At 41.7% G+C, this 27,521-nt stretch overlaps 3 protein-coding genes across 3 annotated transcripts; all 3 read left to right on the top strand.

The window, feature by feature from the left end:
* The first annotated feature begins 1,249 nt into the window (after positions 1–1,249).
* LOC133395095 (uncharacterized) lies at positions 1,250–6,396 on the top strand. Its single transcript, XM_061663791.1, has 2 exons — positions 1,250–4,123; positions 5,953–6,396. Exons 1-2 carry the CDS (start codon positions 1,550–1,552, stop codon positions 6,394–6,396), a joined length of 3,018 nt encoding a protein of 1,005 aa, XP_061519775.1. The 5' UTR covers positions 1,250–1,549.
* Positions 6,109–10,593, top strand: LOC133395094 (uncharacterized). The gene is made up of 2 exons (XM_061663790.1): positions 6,109–10,375; positions 10,588–10,593. Exons 1-2 carry the CDS (start codon positions 7,388–7,390, stop codon positions 10,591–10,593), a joined length of 2,994 nt encoding a protein of 997 aa, XP_061519774.1. The 5' UTR covers positions 6,109–7,387.
* Positions 10,594–12,107: 1,514 nt separating this feature from the next.
* On the top strand, positions 12,108–17,331 carry LOC133391306 (uncharacterized). The gene has a single exon (XM_061644464.1). It carries the CDS (start codon positions 12,150–12,152, stop codon positions 13,296–13,298), a length of 1,149 nt encoding a protein of 382 aa, XP_061500448.1. The 5' UTR covers positions 12,108–12,149; the 3' UTR covers positions 13,299–17,331.
* Positions 17,332–27,521: the final 10,190 nt, after the last annotated feature.

Genomic DNA, 27,521 nt, shown 5'->3' with positions numbered 1-27,521 from the left:
CTCTAAGAAAACGGTTTTAATTTTTCAAATTTAAGAAATCGAATGGTTCTATTTTATAGTGACTATCCGAAACACAGTAGCAAAAGTTATTCTATTTCTGTCACTCAGACAAACAAGAGAAATTAAAAACCAAAAGTTTGCTTACCTGTGTGTTGGTGTTGAAGAACACGTGAGGATCCTAACCTCAATCCGACGTTTGATGATGAAAAAGTGAGAAGAGGATGGTCCTGTCGATGACAGAAAACAGAAAACGGCGTTGCCACAAATCGTCCGCACTTTTAAAATTGCACGGAGATGAATACGTAACCCTATCTTGTAGTAGCTACAAATCCGGACAAACTACGTAAGCATATTACGGCTCACTAGCACTGTTTTTTTTTCCTAATCAACGACTACCGGCTGCGCCAATTACATCGACCTGGGTGGGTGTTGTGTTTGTGTCCTTTCTCTTTAACGATCGGGATAGTAATGAATCTATTGAGGAGCCTGCGTTTATCATCAAACTGACAGTACAACACGTCAGTTGAATAAGGTTATATGATGGTGAGGTGTGATTGATAAATATTTATATATATATATATATATATATATATATATATATATATATATATATATATATATATATATATATATATATATATATATAGCGTCAGCCGACCTACCAATAAATAATCCGAATCTACGTAGGCGTGATGTACAGATAGGTGAACGCACTTTTGAAGTCGTCCCAGAATTCACCTATCTGGGGTCAAAAGTCAGCAACGACAAAAGCATGGAAGCTGAGTTGCGCGCAAGGATGCTGGCTGCCAACCGGTCATTCTACAGCCTGTGTTGGATTTTGGGTTAATATTAATATTTCAAATATGAATTCAAATAGGAAAACACGCAGGAATTACAAGGAACTAAACCATAGGATATAGATAAAACTACTTAACTAATTAGGACTGCATGAAATTAACTGCTCGAACTACACGAATGAACTTTGTAATGAATTATGTAATGAACTATGGGACAAACGAATATACAGTTGCAAACAGACCGGCGATTAATGTGCACTCTTTTCATTCTCATCAAATTTACGCAAGTTAATATCACAGTCCAGTACATTAGTGAATATATTTCACATTTTTGGTCCTTCGAACCGGATCCGTGATTTAGTGAGTGTAAATTCGTTCATTCCGCATCAAGAGTGAACAACGGTTTTTACGGCTTCAAGAGTGCAAGTCATTACGTGACATTCCCGCCATCGCATTTCGCCCCGCATCAAGGGCAACGGTCGTTTTCGCGCCATCATTCGAATTTCGCGCCATCGTGTTTGTGTGTGATATCTGAGTTCCGGAAAATGGAAAAAATGGAAAAGAAAATCAAGCCAGAGCAGCTGAAGAAGAGGATCGCCGTGTAAAATATAAAGTCGCTGGAACGGTTCCAGCCAGAATACTCTACCGATGATGCCAAGCAGATTCCAGAGGCGTTAGAGGATTTGGAGAAGCATAAAGAAGGGTTCTTCGCCGCGGTTTCCAAACTGGAAGAGCTCGACGACAGTGACACAATGATCGAAGCTTGCATCATGGAAAGGATCGACATCGAGGAACGCTGCCGCAAGCTGAAATCTTTTCTTCGAGAGCATCAACCGAAGGAAGAAGGTTCCCTTAACGAGACGACAGGTTTGGCATCATCTACGCTTGCGTTTGGTCGACCTCACGCGCCAAACCTACGCCTGCCAAAAATTGAGCTGCCAACGTTCGATGGAGACCACACAAAATGGCTTTCGTTCCGTGATCGGTTCATAGCCATGATCGACGCATCTGCTGAGCTACCGTCTATCGCCAAACTGCAATACTTGCTTTCTTCGCTCAAGGGGGATGCAGCCTTACCCTTCGAACACACACCTCTAACGGCAGACAATTATTCAGTGACGTGGGCAGCACTTTTAAAACGGTACGATAATTCTCGTCTGCTAATACGTGAGTATTATCGTAAATTGCACTATCTTCCCGGAGTGCAATCGGTGTGCGTGGACAAGCTAACCCACTTGGTGGATGAGTTCACCCGTTTCGTCAACGGACTGGTGAAGCTCAAGGAACCGGTTGATTCATGGGACACACCACTATCGAACATGCTGCTTATGAAACTGGATCGTGAAACGCTATTGGCTTGGGAAAAACACTCCGTACACTTCACCAAGGATGCATACAAAGATGTAATTGCGTTCGTGCAAGATCGAATCCAGATCCTCAAATCGACCAACAATTTTGTGAGTGAGCAGAGCGCTAGTGGAACTAAGGTGGCCGGCATTCATCGTCACGCAGTGCAACGGAGGTTCGTCGCAAATGCAGCTGCATCGTGCCCTACTCCTGCTGTTTCATCTGGTTCGATTCAGCAGCCCAAGTGTCCATTAGAGTGCGCAGAAGCTCACCCATTACGCAGCTGTCCAGTTTTTATCGGCAAGGAGGTTCAGCACCGCCGGGACGTCGTCTCATCGAAGCGGTTGTGCTGGAACTGTCTAAGCAGCACACATCAAGTCAGAGCGTGCAAATCTGACTATTCGTGTCGTACGTGTCGTGAACGCCATCACACTCTCCTGCATCACACGCCACCTAGAACGGTCACAATGGCAGCACATTCCGACGACGACAAAGTGTTTTTGGAAACAGCAAACGTCCAGGTCAAGGACGATTACGGCAATCTCTTCGAGGCAAGGGCCTTACTCGACTCCGGTTCCATGTCGAATTTCATATCCGATGAATTCGCTCGAAAATTGTTGACCAGTCGCAACAAGGTTAACGTCGCTGTATCGGGCATTGGAAATGCAGTACAGCAAGTGAAGGGTTCGATCGTCGCAACGGTGCAGTCGAAAACTCAATCCTTTGCTACGGAGATGGCTTTTCTGGTGTTGGAAACGCCATCAGCTCACATTCCCACTTCACCTACGGACATCTCATCGTGGAAAATGCCGGACGTGGCATTAGCTGACACCAACTTTAATTTGCCTGGGCATATCGACATCGTCATCGGAGGCGATGCTTTCTGGGAGCTTCACACCGGTCGCAAGCGCTCTATTGGCAGAGGCAAACCGTGGCTGGTGAAGACGCACTTCGGCTGGGTGGTATCCGGCAACACACAGCACTCATCAACTGGCCCGCGGGTGTGCCATCTCGCAACACACGACATCCCCTTGGAGGAAATTATGCAGCGCTTTTGGGAAAGCGAAACCATAGCCGAGGATCCTGTGCTATCGGTCGAAGAGGATGCCTGCGAAAAACACTACTCATCGACAACCGTTCGCAATTCAGCGGGAAGGTATGTTGTTAGTTTCCCTTTTAATCCTAATCCAAATGTCGTTTTAGGGGAATCTAAAGCAACAGCCGATCGTAGACTCCGTTGTATGGAACGCCGTTTGGTGAATAATCCTACAATGAGAGACGAATATGTAAAATTCATGCAGCAATACGAACATTTGGGTCACATGAAGAGGCTTACTGGTCCGGTAGACGATTCGACTCAACATTATTACCTTCCTCATCATGCCGTGGTAAAAGAGTCGAGCACAACAACGAAGGTTCGGGTTGTTTTTGACGCGTCGTGCAAGACGTCCAGTGGCTATTCGTTGAATGACAAGCTGTTGGTCGGTCCAGTCGTTCAGGACGATCTTTTCTCCATCATTCTTCGGTTCCGTTTGCATGCCATCGCCCTGACTGCTGACGTGGAGAAAATGTACCGTCAGATTCTACATCACCCTGACGATAGAAACCTGCTACGTATCCGATACAGAGAGAGCCCTACAGACGAAATATCCACCTTCGAGCTACAAACAGTCACGTACGGTACAGCATCTGCTCCATTTTTGGCAACTAGAACTCTACGGCAGGTTGCTATCGATAACAGCGACACATACCCACAAGCTATAAACGCTGCGTTAAATGATTTTTATGTGGATGATTTGTTAACGGGATCAAACGACATTAACGAAGCCATCGAAATGCGCACACAAATTTCACAAATGTTGGAATCTGCAGGATTCTCGCTAAAAAAATGGGCATCGAATCGGTCAGAAGCACTAGTAAACATTCCTGCCGAAGACATAGCAATCCAACCAACGCATGAGTGGCAAGAATCAAACCATGTATCCACACTTGGAATCGTTTGGGAACCAACAGCACACACGTTTCGGTTCCGTATTGATATGCCTCCTATCACAACAATAATTACCAAAAGGCTAGTTTTATCCGATATTGCTAAAGTTTTCGACCCTCTCGGCTTGCTTGGTCCTACGATCATCATTGCGAAAATGTTTATGCAACAACTATGGGCGCTAAAGAAGGATGGAAAGTCATTTGACTGGGATAGCGAGCTACCATCGCCCCTACAACGTGAATGGTTAAAATTTCATTCAACCTTGGAATCACTCCGTGATATACGCATTCCACGTTATATTTCCCAATGCACAGCTACAAACGTGCAAATACATATATTCGCAGACGCTTCACAATTAGCATATGGTGCTTGTTGCTATATTCGTGCTGAAAGCATAAAGGGAGTCAGTGTTCGATTGCTAACAGCCAAATCAAAGGTGGTAGCTTTATCTAATTCACATTCGATCGCTCGATTGGAATTGTGTGCAGCACGATTGGCAACAGTCCTTCATCAGAAGGTGCAACAATCACTAAAAATTTCTGCTACTACTATCTGCTGGACGGACTCTATGACGGTACTACACTGGCTAAACTCTGCCCCCAATCGATGGAAACCATTCGTAGCGAACAGGGTCGCTAAAATACAACAGACACCTAACATACAGTGCTGGAAACATGTTCCTGGCATCGATAATCCAGCTGACGATATTTCGCGCGCGGATTGTTTTCACGGTATTCGGTTTACCACAAGTTTCAACGGGTTGTTGCATATTGCCTGCGCTTCATTCATAACATAAAACACCGCCAGCAAACTAAACCAAATGCTAAATCCGTTCCACTACTCACGGTCGATGAGCTCACACAGGCAGAGCTGAAATTGTGCTATTTGTCACAATTAGACTCGTTTTCCGAAGAAAGACATTGTCTACAAAAAAGCAAAGAGATCCCTAAACAGTCTAAACTGAAATGGCTATCACCGTTCATCGATAGTCAGGGTATCCTACGCATTGGTGGCCGGCTAAGCAACGCACAGCTGGCAGATTCAACTAAGCATCCCATTATATTATCTGCAAAGCATCCATTATCAGCACTACTGGCAGTTTCACTGCATCTAAAGAAGTTACACACCGGGCCTCAAATGCTTCTTACAACGCTACGCCAACGATTTTGGCTCATAGGAGGTCGCAATTTGTGCAAATCGGTCTACCACAGTTGTCACTCTTGTTTTAAAGCTAAACCTACCTTCGTCAAACAAAGCATCGCTGATCTACCAACGTCCAGAGTCACTCCAACGAGGCCTTTTTCTGTATGCGGTGTAGACTATTGTGGACCAATATACCTAAAGGCAACCATACGCAACAAGAGTCCAATCAAAGCATATATTGCGATATCTGTATGCCTTTCTACAAGAGCCGTTCATATTGAACTCGTAGCCGATCTCACCACCACATCATTTTTAAATGCACTACGCCGTTTAGTTGCACGTCGCGGACAAATTAGTGAGCTACACTCAGATAATGCCACTACATTTAAGGGAGCATCGCACGAGCTGAACCGCATTAACAAAATGCTCAAATGCGATGAGAACGATCGTAGTACTATTTTCAATTGGTGCGCGACGAACGAAATCCAATGGAAATTTATCCCTCCACGGGCACCACACTTCGGAGGTTTATGGGAGGCAGCGGTGAAGGCAGCTAAAAAACACATAATAAGAACCATAGGAACGAAAAGCATAACACAGGAGAATATGCTTACCCTGCTGGCACAAGTGGAACAGTGTTTGAATTCTCGACCATTAACTCCTTTATCAGATGAGCCTTCTGATTTAGAACCGTTGACGCCGGGACACTTTCTCATCGGCTCTAATATGCAAGCGGTACCAGACGTCGATCACACCGGAACACCAAACAATCGGTTGAAGTACCAGTTGGTGCAGAAACACATGCAAAACATTTGGGCTAGATGGTATCCGGAGTATCTGCAACAACTGCAAGCGCGAGCCAAACATTGCAACGGGCAATCGGTGTCACTGCAAGAAAACCAGCTTGTGATCATCAAGGAAGACAACATGCATCCTACCTCGTGGCCGATGGGTCGCATCGTTGCAGTTCACCCAGGCAAGGACGGAGTCGTTCGCGTGGTTACACTGCGCACAGCTGCCGGAAAACAAATCGTACGCGCAGCTAATCGTTTGGCAATTCTACCAAACCCCGACGTACTCAGCAATTTGGAGAAGAAAGGAGACACTGGCACTGAGTAACGTAAACTGCCTTGAACTACACTACATTGTTTTTTGCACACACCACACTTTATTCCGCACTTGTTTACGTTTGACACTTGTCAGTGATAGCAGGACAGAATCCGTACATACACACATACACACTCACGTACATACAGAACGGAAGCTATAGCTATTCTATATTCTATAGAATCAACGCGTTCGCTTTACGCTTGGTTAGCAGTTTGTTTATAATTTTCATTTTTCAATTAGTCTTGAATTTTAAAGAAGTTCCTTCTTTGGTGGCCGGTAATGTTGAATTTTGGGTTAATATTAATATTTCAAATATGAATTCAAATAGGAAAACACGCAGGAATTACAAGGAACTAAACCATAGGATATAGATAAAACTACTTGACTAATTAGGACTGCATGAAATGAACTGCTCGAACTACACGAATGAACTTTGTAATGAATTATGTAATGAACTATGGGACAAACGAATATACAGTTGCAAACAGACCGGCGATTAATGTGCACTCTTTTCATTCTCATCAAATTTACGCAAGTTAATATCACAGTCCAGTACATTAGTGAATATATTTCACATTTTTGGTCCTTCGAACCGGATCCGTGATTTAGTGAGTGTAAATTCGTTCATTCCGCATCAAGAGTGAACAACGGTTTTTACGGCTTCAAGAGTGCAAGTCATTACGTGACATTCCCGCCATCGCATTTCGCCCCGCATCAAGGGCAACGGTCGTTTTCGCGCCATCATTCGAATTTCGCGCCATCGTGTTTGTGTGTGATATCTGAGTTCCGGAAAATGGAAAAAATGGAAAAGAAAATCAAGCCAGAGCAGCTGAAGAAGAGGATCGCCGTGTAAAATATAAAGTCGCTGGAACGGTTCCAGCCAGAATACTCTACCGATGATGCCAAGCAGATTCCAGAGGCGTTAGAGGATTTGGAGAAGCATAAAGAAGGGTTCTTCGCCGCGGTTTCCAAACTGGAAGAGCTCGACGACAGTGACACAATGATCGAAGCTTGCATCATGGAAAGGATCGACATCGAGGAACGCTGCCGCAAGCTGAAATCTTTTCTTCGAGAGCATCAACCGAAGGAAGAAGGTTCCCTTAACGAGACGACAGGTTTGGCATCATCTACGCTTGCGTTTGGTCGACCTCACGCGCCAAACCTACGCCTGCCAAAAATTGAGCTGCCAACGTTCGATGGAGACCACACAAAATGGCTTTCGTTCCGTGATCGGTTCATAGCCATGATCGACGCATCTGCTGAGCTACCGTCTATCGCCAAACTGCAATACTTGCTTTCTTCGCTCAAGGGGGATGCAGCCTTACCCTTCGAACACACACCTCTAACGGCAGACAATTATTCAGTGACGTGGGCAGCACTTTTAAAACGGTACGATAATTCTCGTCTGCTAATACGTGAGTATTATCGTAAATTGCACTATCTTCCCGGAGTGCAATCGGTGTGCGTGGACAAGCTAACCCACTTGGTGGATGAGTTCACCCGTTTCGTCAACGGACTGGTGAAGCTCAAGGAACCGGTTGATTCATGGGACACACCACTATCGAACATGCTGCTTATGAAACTGGATCGTGAAACGCTATTGGCTTGGGAAAAACACTCCGTACACTTCACCAAGGATGCATACAAAGATGTAATTGCGTTCGTGCAAGATCGAATCCAGATCCTCAAATCGACCAACAATTTTGTGAGTGAGCAGAGCGCTAGTGGAACTAAGGTGGCCGGCATTCATCGTCACGCAGTGCAACGGAGGTTCGTCGCAAATGCAGCTGCATCGTGCCCTACTCCTGCTGTTTCATCTGGTTCGATTCAGCAGCCCAAGTGTCCATTAGAGTGCGCAGAAGCTCACCCATTACGCAGCTGTCCAGTTTTTATCGGCAAGGAGGTTCAGCACCGCCGGGACGTCGTCTCATCGAAGCGGTTGTGCTGGAACTGTCTAAGCAGCACACATCAAGTCAGAGCGTGCAAATCTGACTATTCGTGTCGTACGTGTCGTGAACGCCATCACACTCTCCTGCATCACACGCCACCTAGAACGGTCACAATGGCAGCACATTCCGACGACGACAAAGTGTTTTTGGAAACAGCAAACGTCCAGGTCAAGGACGATTACGGCAATCTCTTCGAGGCAAGGGCCTTACTCGACTCCGGTTCCATGTCGAATTTCATATCCGATGAATTCGCTCGAAAATTGTTGACCAGTCGCAACAAGGTTAACGTCGCTGTATCGGGCATTGGAAATGCAGTACAGCAAGTGAAGGGTTCGATCGTCGCAACGGTGCAGTCGAAAACTCAATCCTTTGCTACGGAGATGGCTTTTCTGGTGTTGGAAACGCCATCAGCTCACATTCCCACTTCACCTACGGACATCTCATCGTGGAAAATGCCGGACGTGGCATTAGCTGACACCAACTTTAATTTGCCTGGGCATATCGACATCGTCATCGGAGGCGATGCTTTCTGGGAGCTTCACACCGGTCGCAAGCGCTCTATTGGCAGAGGCAAACCGTGGCTGGTGAAGACGCACTTCGGCTGGGTGGTATCCGGCAACACACAGCACTCATCAACTGGCCCGCGGGTGTGCCATCTCGCAACACACGACATCCCCTTGGAGGAAATTATGCAGCGCTTTTGGGAAAGCGAAACCATAGCCGAGGATCCTGTGCTATCGGTCGAAGAGGATGCCTGCGAAAAACACTACTCATCGACAACCGTTCGCAATTCAGCGGGAAGGTATGTTGTTAGTTTCCCTTTTAATCCTAATCCAAATGTCGTTTTAGGGGAATCTAAAGCAACAGCCGATCGTAGACTCCGTTGTATGGAACGCCGTTTGGTGAATAATCCTACAATGAGAGACGAATATGTAAAATTCATGCAGCAATACGAACATTTGGGTCACATGAAGAGGCTTACTGGTCCGGTAGACGATTCGACTCAACATTATTACCTTCCTCATCATGCCGTGGTAAAAGAGTCGAGCACAACAACGAAGGTTCGGGTTGTTTTTGACGCGTCGTGCAAGACGTCCAGTGGCTATTCGTTGAATGACAAGCTGTTGGTCGGTCCAGTCGTTCAGGACGATCTTTTCTCCATCATTCTTCGGTTCCGTTTGCATGCCATCGCCCTGACTGCTGACGTGGAGAAAATGTACCGTCAGATTCTACATCACCCTGACGATAGAAACCTGCTACGTATCCGATACAGAGAGAGCCCTACAGACGAAATATCCACCTTCGAGCTACAAACAGTCACGTACGGTACAGCATCTGCTCCATTTTTGGCAACTAGAACTCTACGGCAGGTTGCTATCGATAACAGCGACACATACCCACAAGCTATAAACGCTGCGTTAAATGATTTTTATGTGGATGATTTGTTAACGGGATCAAACGACATTAACGAAGCCATCGAAATGCGCACACAAATTTCACAAATGTTGGAATCTGCAGGATTCTCGCTAAAAAAATGGGCATCGAATCGGTCAGAAGCACTAGTAAACATTCCTGCCGAAGACATAGCAATCCAACCAACGCATGAGTGGCAAGAATCAAACCATGTATCCACATTTGGAATCGTTTGGGAACCAACAGCAGACACGTTTCGGTTCCGTATTGATATGCCTCCTATCACAACAATAATTACCAAAAGGCTAGTTTTATCCGATATTGCTAAAGTTTTCGACCCTCTCGGCTTGCTTGGTCCTACGATCATCATTGCGAAAATGTTTATGCAACAACTATGGGCGCTAAAGAAGGATGGAAAGTCATTTGACTGGGATAGCGAGCTACCATCGCCCCTACAACGTGAATGGTTAAAATTTCATTCAACCTTGGAATCACTCCGTGATATACGCATTCCACGTTATATTTCCCAATGCACAGCTACAAACGTGCAAATACATATATTCGCAGACGCTTCACAATTAGCATATGGTGCTTGTTGCTATATTCGTGCTGAAAGCATAAAGGGAGTCAGTGTTCGATTGCTAACAGCCAAATCAAAGGTGGTAGCTTTATCTAATTCACATTCGATCGCTCGATTGGAATTGTGTGCAGCACGATTGGCAACAGTCCTTCATCAGAAGGTGCAACAATCACTAAAAATTTCTGCTACTACTATCTGCTGGACGGACTCTATGACGGTACTACACTGGCTAAACGCCTATGTGGCGCATACACATAGGCGTAATGAATATAATTATAGTAAGCTATATAGCAGAAATTATAGTAAGCTATCTTTATAGGAATAGTTGTGATTGGTAGAAGCGTGTTAGTATAGGTTAGAATAGGATAGCTAATACGAAAAGATAAGGATAGAATAGGTAGCATAGGAAATTAGGCATAAGACGGAATTAAGGATACATAGGAAGTAAATGAATTAAGCTAGGATTAGATAGGGAAATTTTAGTATAAATAGCGGGATAGGATTTAGGATAGGCAGATAAAAGTTAGACTTCATAAGGGGAAACTCTGTCCAATTATAGAGAAAATTATAGAGAGTATAAATAAAAGTTACAGTTCCAACAAAACACCCCTTTTTCAATTGTACACTAAAAGTGATATACCACATGGCGACCGTGATCGTGAAATCCAACGACGACACGAATCTGTGATAAATCCACGCAATACCAAATCGGATGTGCACAGAATACCAACAACAAAACATCCATCGGTATACAAAAAAAAAATAAGTCTAACGGTAACGTGTGTAATTCCTCGACTACGCAAACCCGAAGCTAGCAAGTGTGCTTGAGAGTACATTGACCGACGTTTGGAGCAACGACCGAGGATCACGTCGAATCAGGACTAGATTCCCAAGCGGTCAGGTGAAATCGAATGCGTGTCAAGAGCGAGAGAAAAAAAAATAAGAACCGTACGGGAATAGCACACCACGGCAAATAGTGATCGGTAATAGTCGGAGAGAACAGAGGTGTGAGAAGATTAATAGCGTAAAAGCGGGCGTAATGAGAGTGGTGGATTGCTATCATCATCAGCAGTCGAAGGCATGAGAAGAGTGCGACGAAAGTAGTGATCTGTACGGCGAGTGCAGTGTACAGTGTACCACGAGGCCAGTGAACAGTACGAGAAGTGTGCGACAAAAGTAGTGATCTGTACGGCAAGTGCAGTGTACAATATGAGAAGTGTACCACCAGGCCAGTGAACAGTACGAGAAGTGTGCGACGACGGCGGTAGACGGCAGGAGTATACTGTGTGACGACAGCAGTGAACAGTACGAGAAGTGTGCGACGACGGCGGTTGAAGGCAGGAGTATACTGTGTGACGACAGCAGTGAACGGAAAGAGAAGTGTACGACGAGAGAAACGAGCAGTAAGAGAAGTGCATCACATTATCAGCGAGCGGTACGAGAAGTGTGTTGTGACGACGACAGCGGAAGGTGAGAATTAACGAGAGCAGCGGACGGCGTTTGGCGAGAGCAGTTGACGGCGTATGAAGTGTTCGAGAATATCGGACGGCAAATGCAGCAGCGAAATACGATAATGACCCCTCCCCCCCGTAAGGTAGGATATGCGTAGTGAAATAGAATTGGGTTACAAAGAATATTTTTGGGTTTAATTATACTAAGGAGCTAAGGATTAAGGGTTAAATTATAATTGTAATTGCTCAATTAATTTTTTTTCTCGCGCAAAAATAAAAAAAAAAATTAAAAAAAAAATATATGTAAAAAATTAAATATATACGATTATTTACCTTCGTTGCCTTAAAATAGTCGACATGCTCGTTTAAATGTTACCTAAGATCAAACAATATTTAAAAAGACTACAAGATATTGAAGAAAAATTAAAGCCGGGTGATAAAAAGTTTCGCAGATGTTTGATTGAACACTATGGTGTCACTGCAAACAACACGTTCGAAAAAATAAAAAATTTAGTATTCAAATTAAAGATAGCAGAGGCGCCATTAGAATTAGAAACAATTACTAAATTTGCAAATATCAGCTACAACAACATTAATTCGTACATAAAGTTTCAATTACAAAATAAAGTCCAATTTAAATTTAAAACACTTGTTAAGATTAGCATTGCATTACGCCGTTGGAAAAGGAAAACCATGGAGGATTTTGATATAAAAACCGCAGCAACATTAGTACAATTATATGACGGAAATGCGGACAGCTTAGAAAATTTTCTGGGTTCAGCAAATTTATTAAGGAAGCTTTTTCCGAAAGACACGAAGCAGATACTAGTAGAGTTCCTCAAAACACGATTAACAGGTAAAGCTCAACTAGGGTTAGCACCAAACATAACTGATTTTGAAACCCTTATACAGGATGTAAAATCACGATGCCAAGAAAAAATAAACCCCGACAAGGTTATAGCAGAATTAAAATCGATATGCCATACAGACACGAAGACCCTATGTGACGAAGTGGAGATACTATGTACAAAATTAAAAGTGATGTATCTCAAACAAAACATACCGGAGCAAGTGGCTAACGACATGGCAGTCAAGCGAGGAATAGAAACACTTATTGACAAGGTCAAACTCACTGAAACAAGGATTATATTACAAGCAGGGCAGTACACCTCTATATCAGATGCAACAGAAAAGGCACTAGAAAGCGAAAGAATGCACAATTCAGCTCAACAAGTGTTCGCATTTAGAAAAAACTTTAGTGCTCCCAATCGCTCCTTTGACAATAGATATTCAAATCAGTACACACGTAATACGTACAACAGGTCACAAAATAGAGGAAATTTTACTTCAAATTGGCAAACAAATAATCGGCATCAACATAATAATTTTCACAACACCAATAACCGACGATTTTTCAGAAATACCAACAGAAACAATAACAGGATTTACACTACACAAGCCACAGAACAAGAACATTTTTTAGAAGAAAACCCGCAGCATACCGATTACCAATCTTAGCCATAAATCTAAATGCCAATAACCTTATCAAAGTAAGAGTAGAAATGTCAACAGAAGAATACAGTCACCTAATCATAGACACCGGAGCAGATGTTTCTTTGTTTAAAATAAATAAAATCAAGTCCAACCAACACATATCTGCGCAAAACAAAATTAATCTGACAGGTATAACTACTCATACAATAGATACTTTAGCCACTACTTTTACAACAATACATTTCGGAGAGACGTCTGTCAAACACCAATTCCACCTGATACCAAAAGAATTAGATATTGGGGCAGATGGCATTTTGGGCAGAGATTTTTTTGCAAACTATAGATGTGTAATTGATTATGAGCATTGGCTACTCAATTTTACTCACAATGGCATGGCCGTCTGCCAACCCATAGAAGATAAATCCAATGATGGTTTCATATTACCCACGCGAAGTGAAGTGATACGAAAAGTAAAACTGCCAAACATCGACGAAGATTCTATTGTGTTTGCAGAAGAAATAAGGCCAGGATTATTTTGTGGCAATTCAATCATATCGAAGGAAAACCAATACGTAAAATTTATAAACACAACTGAGAAAAACATTTTCATCAACCATAAGTCCTTCAGACCCCAAGTCGATCAAGTGAAAAATTATAATGTTACAAAACCCTCTGGTAACAAGGAAATAACCAGATTTGATAGTATAATAAATAGCATAAATATGAAAAATGTCCCACAATACATAGAAAGTGGCTTAAAGAACCTCCTAGCAAAATATACAGACCTGTTCTGCGTAAATGAAGATAAAATTTCCATTAATAATTTTTACAAACAATCGATACAGCTAAAAGACAACATACCGTGTTTCGTTCCGAATTATAAACAAATTCATTCCCAATCAGATGAAATAAAACAACGAGTCGATAAAATGTTAAAAAATGATATTATCGAGCATTCAGTATCATCCTATAATTCCCCAATATTGTTAGTTCCGAAAAAATCAGAGACAGAGAAAAAATGGAGACTTGTCGTAGATTACCGGCAATTAAATAAAAAAATAATGCCAGATAAATTTCCATTGCCCAGGATCGATGAAATATTAGATCAACTCGGTAGGGCAAAATATTTCACAACACTAGATCTCATGTCAGGTTTCCACCAAATACCTTTGGATAAAGAATCGCGGAAGTATACTGCGTTTTCCACCGCTACAGGCCACTATCAATTCAAAAGGTTACCCTTTGGACTAAACGTGAGCCCAAATAGTTTTCAGCGCATGATTACAATAGCAATGGCTGGGTTAACCCCTGAGAGCGCGTTCGTTTACATCGATGATATAATCATAACAGGTTGCACTACTAAGCACCACCTTGATAATTTAAAGAAAGTTTTTGATAGACTACGGCATTATAATCTTAAATTAAATCCTCAAAAATGTAAATTCTTCCAAACCGAAGTTACTTACCTTGGGCACAAAATTACAGACAAGGGAATATATCCTGACGAATCCAAATTTGAAGCAATTAAAAATTACCCCAAACCAGTTAACTCAGACGAAGTTAGAAGATTTGTTGCTTTTTGCAATTACTACCGTAAATTCATTCGTAACTTTGCGGAAATCGCGAAACCTTTAAACGAATTGTTAAAAAAGGGAAAAATATTCAATTGGTCGTCCGAATGTCAACAAGCTTTTGATACCCTTCGCAACAACCTTCTATCACCTATGGTCCTCAAATATCCTGATTTTACAAAAGAATTCATTATCACTACTGATGCGTCGGACACGGCATGTGGGGCCATACTATCGCAAATATGCGAAGGAAATGACCATCCTGTGGCATTTGCTTCTAAGAGCTTTACCAAGGGTGAGAAAAACAAGCCAACCATAGAAAAGGAATTGACAGCTATACATTGGGCTATCAATTATTTCAAACCTTATGTCTATGGTCGAAAATTTAAAATTCGTACCGACCATAGACCCCTAGTTTTTCTGTTCAACATGAAAAATCCGACCTCCAAACTAACACGAATGAGATTGGACCTTGAGGAGTTTGAATTTGAAGTAGAATTCGTAGCCGGTAAAACTAACGTTGGGGCTGACGCACTCTCAAGAATAGTAACAACCTCTGATCGTTTGAAATCATTGCAAGAATGCACTAATGAGGCCAACAACAATCAAGCTTTAGTAGTAAAGACTAGGGCAATGACTAGAGCTAATAGAGAAGAAACAAATCCTGTAACACAAAACGACACAAACGAGAAGATAGGCAAACCAGCATTTTGGAACACAGAGAACCCATCAGAGGTTAATAAATTATTAAAAATTCAGTCAAAAATAAATAAAGATTCAATTAAAATAACACTTTTTAACAACAACTACAACAAGGAACTAGAAAGTACAATAATCAGATTAAACCAGAATGGAAGTCAGGCATTCGAGGCTGCTCTTCTAAGATTATGTACTTATGCAAAAAAGCTTAATAGAGACAAATTAGCTATCTCCATGGAAGACGAAATTTTTACTCAATACTCGCCTCAAACCATTAAGGAAATCGTAGATAGAACCATTTTCGGTTGCGAGATTATTGGATTTGTACCACCTAAGTGGATAACAGCAAGAAAAGAAATAGAAGAAATTCTACACAATTATCACATGCTACCTTCGGGAGGACATGTTGGGCAATATCGCCTCTATCTAAAAATAAGAGACAAATATAAATGGAAAAACATGAAAGAAGATATAAAAGGCTTCGTTAAAAACTGCGAAATGTGTAAGATAAACAAAATAACACGACACACAATAGAGAAGCCAGTAGTAACAACGACACCCTTAAGGCCGTTCGAAATAATTTCAATAGATACAGTGGGCCCTCTTCCAAAAACAGCCAAGCACAACAGGTACGCTGTTACTGTACAATGTGACCTCACAAAATATGTAATCTTGATACCAACAGGAAATAAAGAGGCCAACACAATAGCAAGAGCTCTCATAGAGAATGTCATTTTAACATACGGTAAATTTGCAGAAATGCGGTCGGATCAAGGTCTAGAATACAACAACGAAGTGTTGAAAAAAGTAGCAGAAGCACTGGGGATCAAACAGACGTTTGCGACTGCTTATCACCCACAAACAATAGGCGCTTTAGAACGGAACCATAGAACTTTAAACGAATATTTGAGAGCATTTACCAACGAGCATGGCGATGATTGGGATAACTGGGTCAAATTCTATGAGTTTACTTACAACACCACAGCACATACAGATACTGGCTATACGCCATTTGAACTATTATTTGGGAGAAAAGCAAATCTCCCACAAGACATGGTGACAGGCAAAATAGAACCTGTGTATAATCACGAACTTTATTACAATGAATTAAAGTACAAACTACAGAAATCAAACGAAGTAGCGCGAAAGAAATTAATTGAGCAAAAAGAAAAAAGACACATCGCTCCAAACTGCAGCATCAACCCGCTAATAATTGAACCAGGAGATGAGGTGTACTTAAAGAACGAAAACAGGAGAAAACTAGATCCTTTATATTTAGGTCCATATATTGTTTCTAAAATACAAAACCCAAATTGTACAATCGTGAGCAAATACAGCAAAAAGGAAAGTACTGTACATAAAAATAGGTTAGTCAAACGATGAAAATCTATGCTATACGATTTTCATTTCTAAAGGGGGGAGGTGTGGCGCATACACATAGGCGTAATGAATATAATTATAGTAAGCTATATAGCAGAAATTATAGTAAGCTATCTTTATAGGAATAGTTGTGATTGGTAGAAGCGTGTTAGTATAGGTTAGAATAGGATAGCTAATACGAAAAGATAAGGATAGAATAGGTAGCATAGGAAATTAGGCATAAGACGGAATTAAGGATACATAGGAAGTAAATGAATTAAGCTAGGATTAGATAGGGAAATTTTAGTATAAATAGCGGGATAGGATTTAGGATAGGCAGATAAAAGTTAGACTTCATAAGGGGAAACTCTGTCCAATTATAGAGAAAATTATAGAGAGTATAAATAAAAGTTACAGTTCCAACAAAACACCCCTTTTTCAATTGTACACTAAAAGTGATATACCACACTCTGCCCCCAATCGATGGAAACCATTCGTAGCGAACAGGGTCGCTAAAATACAACAGACACCTAACATACAGTGCTGGAAACATGTTCCTGGCATCGATAATCCAGCTGACGATATTTCGCGCGGTCTGACGCCGGAAAAACTATTAGTATGTGAGCGCTGGTGGCACGGGCCACATTGGTTATCGCGAGGCATGGAAGAATGGCCACAAGATCCACCATCACTAAATGAGTCAGGGAACGCGGAAGAGGAGAGGTTGGCATCACGGATTGCAACAACATCAACAATCTGCGAGTTTCGCAACGGATTGTTTTCACGGTATTCGGTTTACCACAAGTTTCAACGGGTTGTTGCATATTGCCTGCGCTTCATTCATAACATAAAACACCGCCAGCAAACTAAACCAAATGCTAAATCCGTTCCACTACTCACGGTCGATGAGCTCACACAGGCAGAGCTGAAATTGTGCTATTTGTCACAATTAGACTCGTTTTCCGAAGAAAGACATTGTCTACAAAAAAGCAAAGAGATCCCTAAACAGTCTAAACTGAAATGGCTATCACCGTTCATCGATAGTCAGGGTATCCTACGCATTGGTGGCCGGCTAAGCAACGCACAGCTGGCAGATTCAACTAAGCATCCCATTATATTATCTGCAAAGCATCCATTATCAGCACTACTGGCAGTTTCACTGCATCTAAAGAAGTTACACACCGGGCCTCAAATGCTTCTTACAACGCTACGCCAACGATTTTGGCTCATAGGAGGTCGCAATTTGTGCAAATCGGTCTACCACAGTTGTCACCCTTGTTTTAAAGCTAAACCTACCTTCGTCAAACAAAGCATCGCTGATCTACCAACGTCCAGAGTCACTCCAACGAGGCCTTTTTCTGTATGCGGTGTAGACTATTGTGGACCAATATACCTAAAGGCAACCATACGCAACAAGAGTCCAATCAAAGCATATATTGCGATATTTGTATGCCTTTCTACAAGAGCCGTTCATATTGAACTCGTAGCCGATCTCACCACCACATCATTTTTAAATGCACTACGCCGTTTAGTTGCACGTCGCGGACAAATTAGTGAGCTACACTCAGATAATGCCACTACATTTAAGGGAGCATCGCACGAGCTGAACCGCATTTACAAAATGCTCAAATGCGATGAGAACGATCGTAGTACTATTTTCAATTGGTGCGCGACGAACGAAATCCAATGGAAATTTATCCCTCCACGGGCACCACACTTCGGAGGTTTATGGGAGGCAGCGGTGAAGGCAGCTAAAAAACACATAATAAGAACCATAGGAACGAAAAGCATAACACAGGAGAATATGCTTACCCTGCTGGCACAAGTGGAACAGTGTTTGAATTCTCGACCATTAACTCCTTTATCAGATGAGCCTTCTGATTTAGAACCGTTGACGCCGGGACACTTTCTCATCGGCTCTAATATGCAAGCGGTACCAGACGTCGATCACACCGGAACACCAAACAATCGGTTGAAGGAGTACCAGTTGGTGCAGAAACACATGCAAAACATTTGGGCTAGATGGTATCCGGAGTATCTGCAACAACTGCAAGCGCGAGCCAAACATTGCAACGGGCAATCGGTGTCACTGCAAGAAAACTAGCTTGTGATCATCAAGGAAGACAACATGCATCCTACCTCGTGGCCGATGGGTCGCATCGTTGCAGTTCACCCAGGCAAGGACGGAGTCGTTCGCGTGGTTACACTGCGCACAGCTGCCGGAAAACAAATCGTACGCGCAGCTAATCGTTTGGCAATTCTACCAAACCCCGACGTACTCAGCAATTTGGAGAAGAAAGGAGACACTGGCACTGAGTAACGTAAACTGCCTTGAACTACACTACATTGTTTTTTGCACACACCACACTTTATTCCGCACTTGTTTACGTTTGACACTTGTCAGTGATAGCAGGACAGAATCCGTACATACACACATACACACTCACGTACATACAGAACGGAAGCTATAGCTATTCTATATTCTATAGAATCAACGCGTTCGCTTTACGCTTGGTTAGCAGTTTGTTTATAATTTTCATTTTTCAATTAGTCTTGAATTTTAAAGAAGTTCCTTCTTTGGTGGCCGGTAATGTTGGATTTTGGGTTAATATTAATATTTCAAATATGAATTCAAATAGGAAAACACGCAGGAATTACAAGGAACTAAACCATAGGATATAGATAAAACTACTTGACTAATTAGGACTGCATGAAATGAACTGCTCGAACTACACGAATGAACTTTGTAATGAATTATGTAATGAACTATGGGACAAACGAATATACAGTTGCAAACAGACCGGCGATTAATGTGCACTCTTTTCATTCTCATCAAATTTACGCAAGTTAATATCACAGTCCAGTACATTAGTGAATATATTTCACAGCCTGAAAAAGCAGTTCACCTCAAAGAACCTTTCGCGACGGACGAAGCTGGGACTATATAGTACCTATATAGTACCAGTACTCACATACGCCTCTGAGACATGGACACTGTCCAAATCTGACGAAACCCTCTTAGCCGCGTTCGAGAGGAAGATGCTCAGAAGGATACTTGGCCCCGTATGTGTGGAAGGACAATGGAGGAGCCGATATAATGACGAGCTATACGAGATGTACGGCGACCTCACTGTCGTACAGTGTATTAAGCTCGCCAGGCTCCGGTGGGCTGGCCATGTTATACGCATGGAAACGGACGACCCAGCCCGTAAAGTCTTTTTAGGCCGTCCACAAGAACAGAGGAGGCGTGGTAGGCCCAAATTGAGGTGGCAAGATGGCGTGGAGGCGTCCGCCATTAAGGCCGGGATAACGGACTGGCAGACGAAGGCGCGAGACCGTGAGCGGTTTGTACATTGTACATGTTACATATATATATATATATATATATATATATATATATATATATATATATATATATATATATATATATATATATATATATATATATATATATATATATATATATATATATATATATATATATATATATATATATATATACATGCGCTACGCGCTATGATACAGGTGCTGAGTAAGAAAACGGTCGCAAGCGACCCATCGATGTTACTCCACGAGGGGAGACAGGTTCCAACGGGAACTCCACTGGAAGCAGGTTCCCACGACCAGGTGTGGTGTCGTGTGTTCAGACGGACCGAGGCAACATGATTGTCGCGCACACGAAAGTGTCTTTCGGAGCAGCAGCTTAAGACAGGCACAGTACACGCCGACTTAAGCACAATAATGAACGCACCAACTGGTTCTTGGCAAGTAATGGCTTCATTAATTTATTCAATTGATTTTATACTCTAAAAATGCTGACCGTCGTCGATCAGCATATTCTTCTTAATCTATTCTTCTTAGCCTATTTTTCCATTTAATCGTTAAACCAGCGCGCATCGCTGGCGCGTTGCATAACATAGCTAGTCAGCATTTATTGACCTAGCAACGCTTTGTTTTTTAAGCCTAAATTGTCGTCAGCGACATCCCTCCCCCCGTAAATCCTCGTAGGGGAGTTACAATTCTAGGTTTAAAGTGGGTGGCCTGCATGGAGGAGGACCAATATTTTGTTTTAGATATTTCTTGATTAACATCGCGGAAACCAAGATGACCGTAATAGAAACACTTAGTATGGTTATCGAGAAGAGTACATAGTTACTGGTTACTGATTCTACTTCGTTAGACTTATCTTCTTTTGATATGCTTAAATTTAACATGGGTTTAAAATATGCTCTAACTTGCACAGATTTTATTAGCATCGTCGGTTGTATTTCGAACTTGCTCGTCAAAATGCTACAGTCTAGTGACAAGGTTATGATTCCGATTGAGCAGCTTGGTGTAGTGAGTGTTTTATTACATTTTAGTAATATCTTATCAGGGTTGGTAGAGAAGAACAGAATACTGTTTGGATTTGTAAGTTGTATAAATTCAGTGACTTCTGGCCCTATTTCCTTTGAACTACATCTGGTACCACTTTCTGTGTGTAGTAATGCTGATGCTATGCAGTCTGGTTCTCGTTGTATTATTTTCTCAGAAGATATGTAATGCGATTCGTTCAGTTTAACAATTTCCTTCGGGTATAAGTAACTAGTTTCGTTGATGGCTATTGTATTTTCGTGTATGTCTAAAATCGTATAATTAGCAAAGTTTGGAATGGCTATGACTTTAAACATCTCGTAATTTTCTATCGATACAATTACGTTTTTGATAGAAAAGACTATTTCACCATTTTCTATCCTCCTATTGGTTATTTCCGAGTATTCTAAAACATTATAATGACTTGCCATCTTTCTTCGTATAGTTTGTTTTAACATCTCTTCATCCTCTAAATATAATTGGTTTGAATCTATTTCGTGATACTTATTTATCATGTCTTGTACTAGAGCGGTTGTAAGCATGATCGTTCCTTGTATGTACTTTGTTAGAACTTCATTTTTGTTATGCTTAAATTCTTTGCTGAGAACATCTATACCATCATAGAGTTTGTCTATTCGGTGACGTAAATTTTCTGTTAACTCATTGTGTTTTTTATTGGTTTGGGTCAAACGTTCGGACACATGTGTGATTTTTGTATCCTCTGCTGCTCTGAAGGCTGCTAATTGCTCGTCTATGTCGTCTCCCCCGAACATGAAATCTTTTAATATACCAAATATTCCCCGGGAGCGTTTTGTCCTTTTGTGACTTATTCCTTGAATTAGTTGAATTGCATGGTTGCATTCGCGCTGGATTGTAACTTTTAGATCTGAGAGTTCGGAGTCCGTACTATTAACGGAGTTCAATACTGTGGTTAAGTGTTTTTTCAACGTTTGTAACGTATCCGTATCATTTGCCGGACGTGTCCCCGTATGGAATGTCGTTTCCCATGCTCCTTTTTTCAATAGGAGTGTCCCAATATGATCAAAGTATATTCCTGGTTCAGGGATAGGTACGATCGATAAGCATTCGACTTTAAACAGAGCGGCTATGTATATTGTTATTTTAAGGATGAGCTCCATGATACGGGCCTAATTTTGAGCTTTTTCCTTTTTGGTATTTGACTTGCTAGTTCTTCTGCTTTAGCTTTTATAACGTTAAGATTTGTTTCCTTCCTTTTTCCCCAATTTGGAAATGTTTGATCTCGTTTTACCTCGAGTACTGCTAGTTTTACAGTTGGCCTATTAACTACATTATTACCTAACTTTGATTCGTGCTGAACGAGTTTGTCCGTCTACGCCAGTTACCAGCTCGCAGATTCGGCCTTTAAACCACTTTCCTTTCCTTTGTTCATCGGGAAACGTGACAATATCGCCTATTTGTAATGGTTTGGCCGGTTGAGTCCACTTTTCTCGTATAGAGAGCTTTGGGAGATACTCAGCTATCCACCGTCGCCAATATTGTTGTGTGATTGCCTGGGCCCTTTTCCAATCGGACCGTACCAATTCTGTTTTGGTGATATCTGAGATATTCGGCTCTGCCTCGCCGGAACAACCTAGCAAGAAATGAGCTGGAGTTAGGGGCTCGTCATCTTCTTGTTCTAGTGTTAAGTGAGTCAATGGTCGATTATTTGTTAGGAACTCTATCTCAGTTAGTATTGATCTGAGAACGTGTTCTTTATAACTCTCAGCCATGGGAAGCAGACTCTTGATTTCTCCAACCATTCGCTCCCACGCACCTCCAAAATGAGGGGCGCCTGGTGGGTTAAAGATCCATTCTATGCCTTCTGAGGCACATCGATATCTTATTTGTTTCATCTCATTGTCGGCTGCGACAAAGTTGGTCCCATTATCGCTGTATAGGAAAGATACCTTTCCTCTTCTGTATTGCAAATTTTTTAAGCAAACAATAAAGGTGCTTGCCGTTAGATCAATGGCTATTTCTATATGGATTGCTCTTGTGGTTAAACACGTAAATATAACACCCCACCTTTTTTCTGACCGTCTGCCTATCGTAACGAATAGGGGGCCGAAGTAATCTACTCCACAATGCGTAAATGGTTTTTTAAACACTGCTGTTCTACATGTTGGCAGTGGTGCCATTATTGGTGGGATTGGTTTAGCTCGTGCGTTTTTGCAGTATTGACATTTGTTTATTACGTGCTTAAGACTGCTTCTGAGATCTATCACCCAGAATTTTTGACGAACTGCAGCCATCACTGATTCGCTCTTCTGGTGGTAGTACCTCTCATGATAATGTTGCAGGATAAGGTTTGTAATGTGATGCCCTTTTGGTAGGACAATAGGGCTACGTGCGTTAAATTGAAGAAATTTAACGTGTTCAAGTCTTCCTCTAGAACGCATGATCCCATCTTGGTCCAACATAGGGCACAGGCACCTAATTTTACTGCTGCCATTAATCGGGTTCTTCAATGAGAGTTGTATCATCTCCGTTTGAAAGCTTTCCCATTGAGCCTTTTTTATTAAGTGGCACTCAGCTAAGTCAAGGGTAGCTTTATCGATTGCTGTCGAAAATGACAGGGATTTAGCCTTACTTTTTAACCAATCCAAGTACTTTAGTGCGTACGCTACCGATCGTTTTAGACGGTGCCAGTTGGAACACCATTCGACGGAAATGGCGTCATAATCTATTCTTTCCACTGTTCTCGAAGTGTTTACCCTTTTCCGGTCTTCAAGTGTGTCCGGAATGTCTGGTGTTAGTATTTTTATTTCTAAATTTTTGAGAAAGTCGGGACCATTTAACCATATTGACTTTTTCTTACAAGTTTTTGTAGCTTCGTCAGCAGGGTTTTCTGCAGATGCTACCCAGTTCCACTGCTTCGGAGAGTTGAACTCCAAAATTTCTCCGATTCTCAGGTCTACGAACTGATTATATGTTCTAGGTTCTGAGTTAAGCCAAGCTAGAACTGTTTTTGAATCGGTCCAAAAGAATTCTGTTTGAACCCTTAACCGCAATTCCCTCTTGATTGATTCGTTTAGGCGAGTGCCTAGCACTGCCCCTTGCAATTCAAGCCTAGGGATCGACAGTGGTTTGGTAGGAGCGACTCTTGATTTTGCGGCCACGATACTTATGTCGATGCCTAAGTCGTGGACTGTCCTAAGATACGTAACTGCGGCAAAGGCTTTTTCTGACGCGTCTACGAAAGTATGGAGCCCCCTGATCTTTACGTTATTTTCAATCGAAAAACATCTAGGTATGGATATGTTGATCGAGTTTTCGATTCGGCTTATCCAGTTTTCCCATTTTTCCTTTATGGACTGTGTGACTTCGTCATCCCAGTCTAGTTTAGTTTTCCAAAGATCTTGCATCAAAATCTTACCTTCAACAGTAATGTTGGCAAGATGGCCTAGAGGATCGTAGATTTTCATTATATATGAGAACATCTGACGTTTCGTTAGTGTTTTAATATCTGCCCTTTTAAACTTGTAGGCAAAGACGTCAGACTCTTTGTCCCAAACCAATCCCAACACTTTATCGAAGTTTTGATTTTTCTCCTCTATGCCAAGTACACTTTTCTCGGATAACCTGTTGGTTGGAATGCCTTTCTCCACTTCTTTTGAGTTGGAAAAGAAGTTTCTCATAAAGAATTTAGCATCATCATGTATTTTACACACCTCCGAGATAGTATTCACGGCTGTATCAATATCTGGATAATTATCTAAGTAGTCATCTACGTAGTGGTTTTCAATAATCGCTTTTACTGCCTGGGGATAAATATTTTTGTAACGCAGTGCGTTCTCGTTCTTCACAAACTGAGCACAAGTTGGTGAGCAAGTTGCCCCAAATGTCATCACTTGCATAACGTAAACTTGAGGAACGTCAGAAGGCGATTCTCGAAATAGAAATCTTTGAGCGTCTTGATCTTCCCGTCTCACCTTTACCTGGTGATACATTTCCTTGATATCTCCTGAACAGCCTATTTTGTGTTCCCTGAAGCGGAGTAGCACTCCGAACAGGGACGCAGTAAGATCTGGACCGGAAAGAAGTTGAGAATTAAGGGATATATTTTGATTTTTTGCAGCCGCGTCGAATACTAAACGTGGTTTGGGAATGGGTTTATTATGGTTTATCACGGAAAAGTGGGGAATGTAGTTTATTTTTCCGTTTAATTGCAGCAGTTCCATTGGTGTCGCCTTACGTGCATATCCCTTTTCAACGTATGCGTTTATTTCTTTATGATACCATAATTTTAAGTTTGGATCCCTTTCCATTGCCTTCTCTTGACTTTTTAAGCGCGTAAGCGCTTGTCCGTAACTGTCTGGCAATTTAGGATTGTCGGTTTTCCATACTAAACCAATTTCGTATCCGTCGCCAGTATTTTTAAGCGTGTCTTTCATAATTTTTAACGCTCTTTTGTCTTCTTCAGAGGCACGGGTTGGAGTAGGTTTAACTCCAAATTCCTCTGTAGAAAAGAAACCACGCAAGATTTGCATCATGTTCTTGTTTTCTTCTTCGTACGTCTCTGTCATCACAAATGAGTTCTCTGTGACATTTGGCGTATTCGTTCCCCCAAAAATGACCCAACCAAGCCTCGTTTCATGGGCAATTGGTTCGTTTGGTCTACCTTCTCGATATTTTGCACCATGGCAAAGATACGAATGAGGAAGGCCTAGTAGCACGGTAGGCCTCGCATCTGCATAGCTAGAGATACTAATGCCTTTCAAATGTTTAAAATTTCTTTGCAAACACGGAGCATCTATGGTTTGAACGGGAAGGTTAAGTTCCCTTACACTTCTGAGACCTTTTACTTGAAATTTTCTTTTGTTAGCTCCCTCTACTGTTATGGGAACTATCCTACTTTCTGTCTCTTTTTGAATGCTTCCGTCCGTCCAGGAGAGAGTTAGCGGTCTTTTTGGTCCGTGAACGTTTAGTTCTTTTCGGACACTTTCCAAAATGAGGCTAGTTGAAGAGCCAGGATCCATGAATGCATAAGTTTCGAATTTTCTATCATTATGGTGCAAAGTGATGGGCACGATCTGATAGAACAGATTATTCTTTTCCTGATGGCAATTTATTTTGTTTGTAGGTTGCCCTTCTACCAGATTTCTTTTATGAAACATACTATGATGCCTTTTGCCGCACCCGTACACACTACATTGTGGTGGTAGACGACAGTTTTGGGCGTTATGGTTGCTGTACTTGCAGCAATTGGTGCAAATTCTATGCCGAATGAAAAGAGATAATTTTTCATCGGGCATCTTACCGTTCAATTGTCGGCAACGAGTGGTTTCATGAGGAAATCCACAAATTAGACATATCGTTTGCTTTTCAGGCCCTTTAAGACGATGCTGCATGTTTTGACGGTTCGACCTTTCTTGTTTGGCTACTCCTTCGTTCGCGGCCAGTATAATGGCCAGTTCTTCAGAGGGTTTCAGCCATTCTGCTAGGTCTTTTAGCGTGAGATTCTTATTATCTTGTTTCCTACTTATTGTGTGTTTCAACCATTCGTTCCGAAGTTCGGTTGAAAATCTTGATGTCAAATCGTTTAGCAGCCTCTGGTCATTCAAAAAACCTTCTTGCTTCAACAACACCATGTTGTCAATGAGATTGCGCAAAGCGTTGGAAAATTCTAAGAATGCTGAGGGATTATCTATCGTTATGTGCTTTACTACTAGTAATTCTAACAGTAAAGACTTGTAAATGCTTTCAGCATTTCCAAACATTTTGTCGAGCCTGTTTAATACAAGCGGAACGTTTTCTGGGTTAAGCATTAACCCACTAACCGCACGAAATGCTTCGCCCTTCAGATGCTTTTGCAGCCTATTCATGTTTTCTAAATTTGAAAAATTACAAGCTCGGGAAGTTTCTTCGTAGGCTTGTTTAAATTGAGGCCAGCATTTATAGCTTCCATCGAAATCTGGAAGCTTTGAAAGTGTTACTTTCGAGTCCTTAGAACACAACGATTGAACCATTTTGTCTAAACTCTGAGTTAACAGTTTTACGTCTAAACTTGTCATTGGTTTTTCATTGACATCTTCTGATTTTTTGTTTTGTATCTCTTCTTGTAGCCGTTTTAGCTCTTCTTCTATTCTTACTTTTTCTTTTTCTTTTTCTTCTTCAATTGTCATTTTTTCTTTCAGCAGTTTTTGCGTCTGCATTAGTGCTGACCTATATTCCTGCCGTTCAACTTCCTTATCTTTACATTTTTTGCATAAAAAATCTTTAACAGGTGATTTTATGTCTAAGC

This window comes from Anopheles gambiae, chromosome 2 (assembly GCF_943734735.2).
Source record: "Anopheles gambiae chromosome 2, idAnoGambNW_F1_1, whole genome shotgun sequence".
Classification (NCBI taxonomy): domain Eukaryota; kingdom Metazoa; phylum Arthropoda; class Insecta; order Diptera; family Culicidae; genus Anopheles; species Anopheles gambiae.
This window is presented reverse-complemented; position numbering and strand designations above follow the sequence as displayed.

Bases quoted from the DNA above. Each gene is read 5' to 3' on its own strand.
- LOC133395095 (XM_061663791.1), top strand. From the start codon at position 1,550: ATGATCGAAGCTTGCATCATGGAAAGGATCGACATCGAGGAACGCTGC. The intron at 4,124-5,952 runs GTATCCACACTT...TTATCAGATGAG, and splicing joins AGTGGCAAGAATCAAACCAT to CCTTCTGATTTAGAACCGTT.
- LOC133395094 (XM_061663790.1), top strand. From the start codon at position 7,388: ATGATCGAAGCTTGCATCATGGAAAGGATCGACATCGAGGAACGCTGC.
- LOC133391306 (XM_061644464.1), top strand. From the start codon at position 12,150: ATGTTACCTAAGATCAAACAATATTTAAAAAGACTACAAGATATTGAA.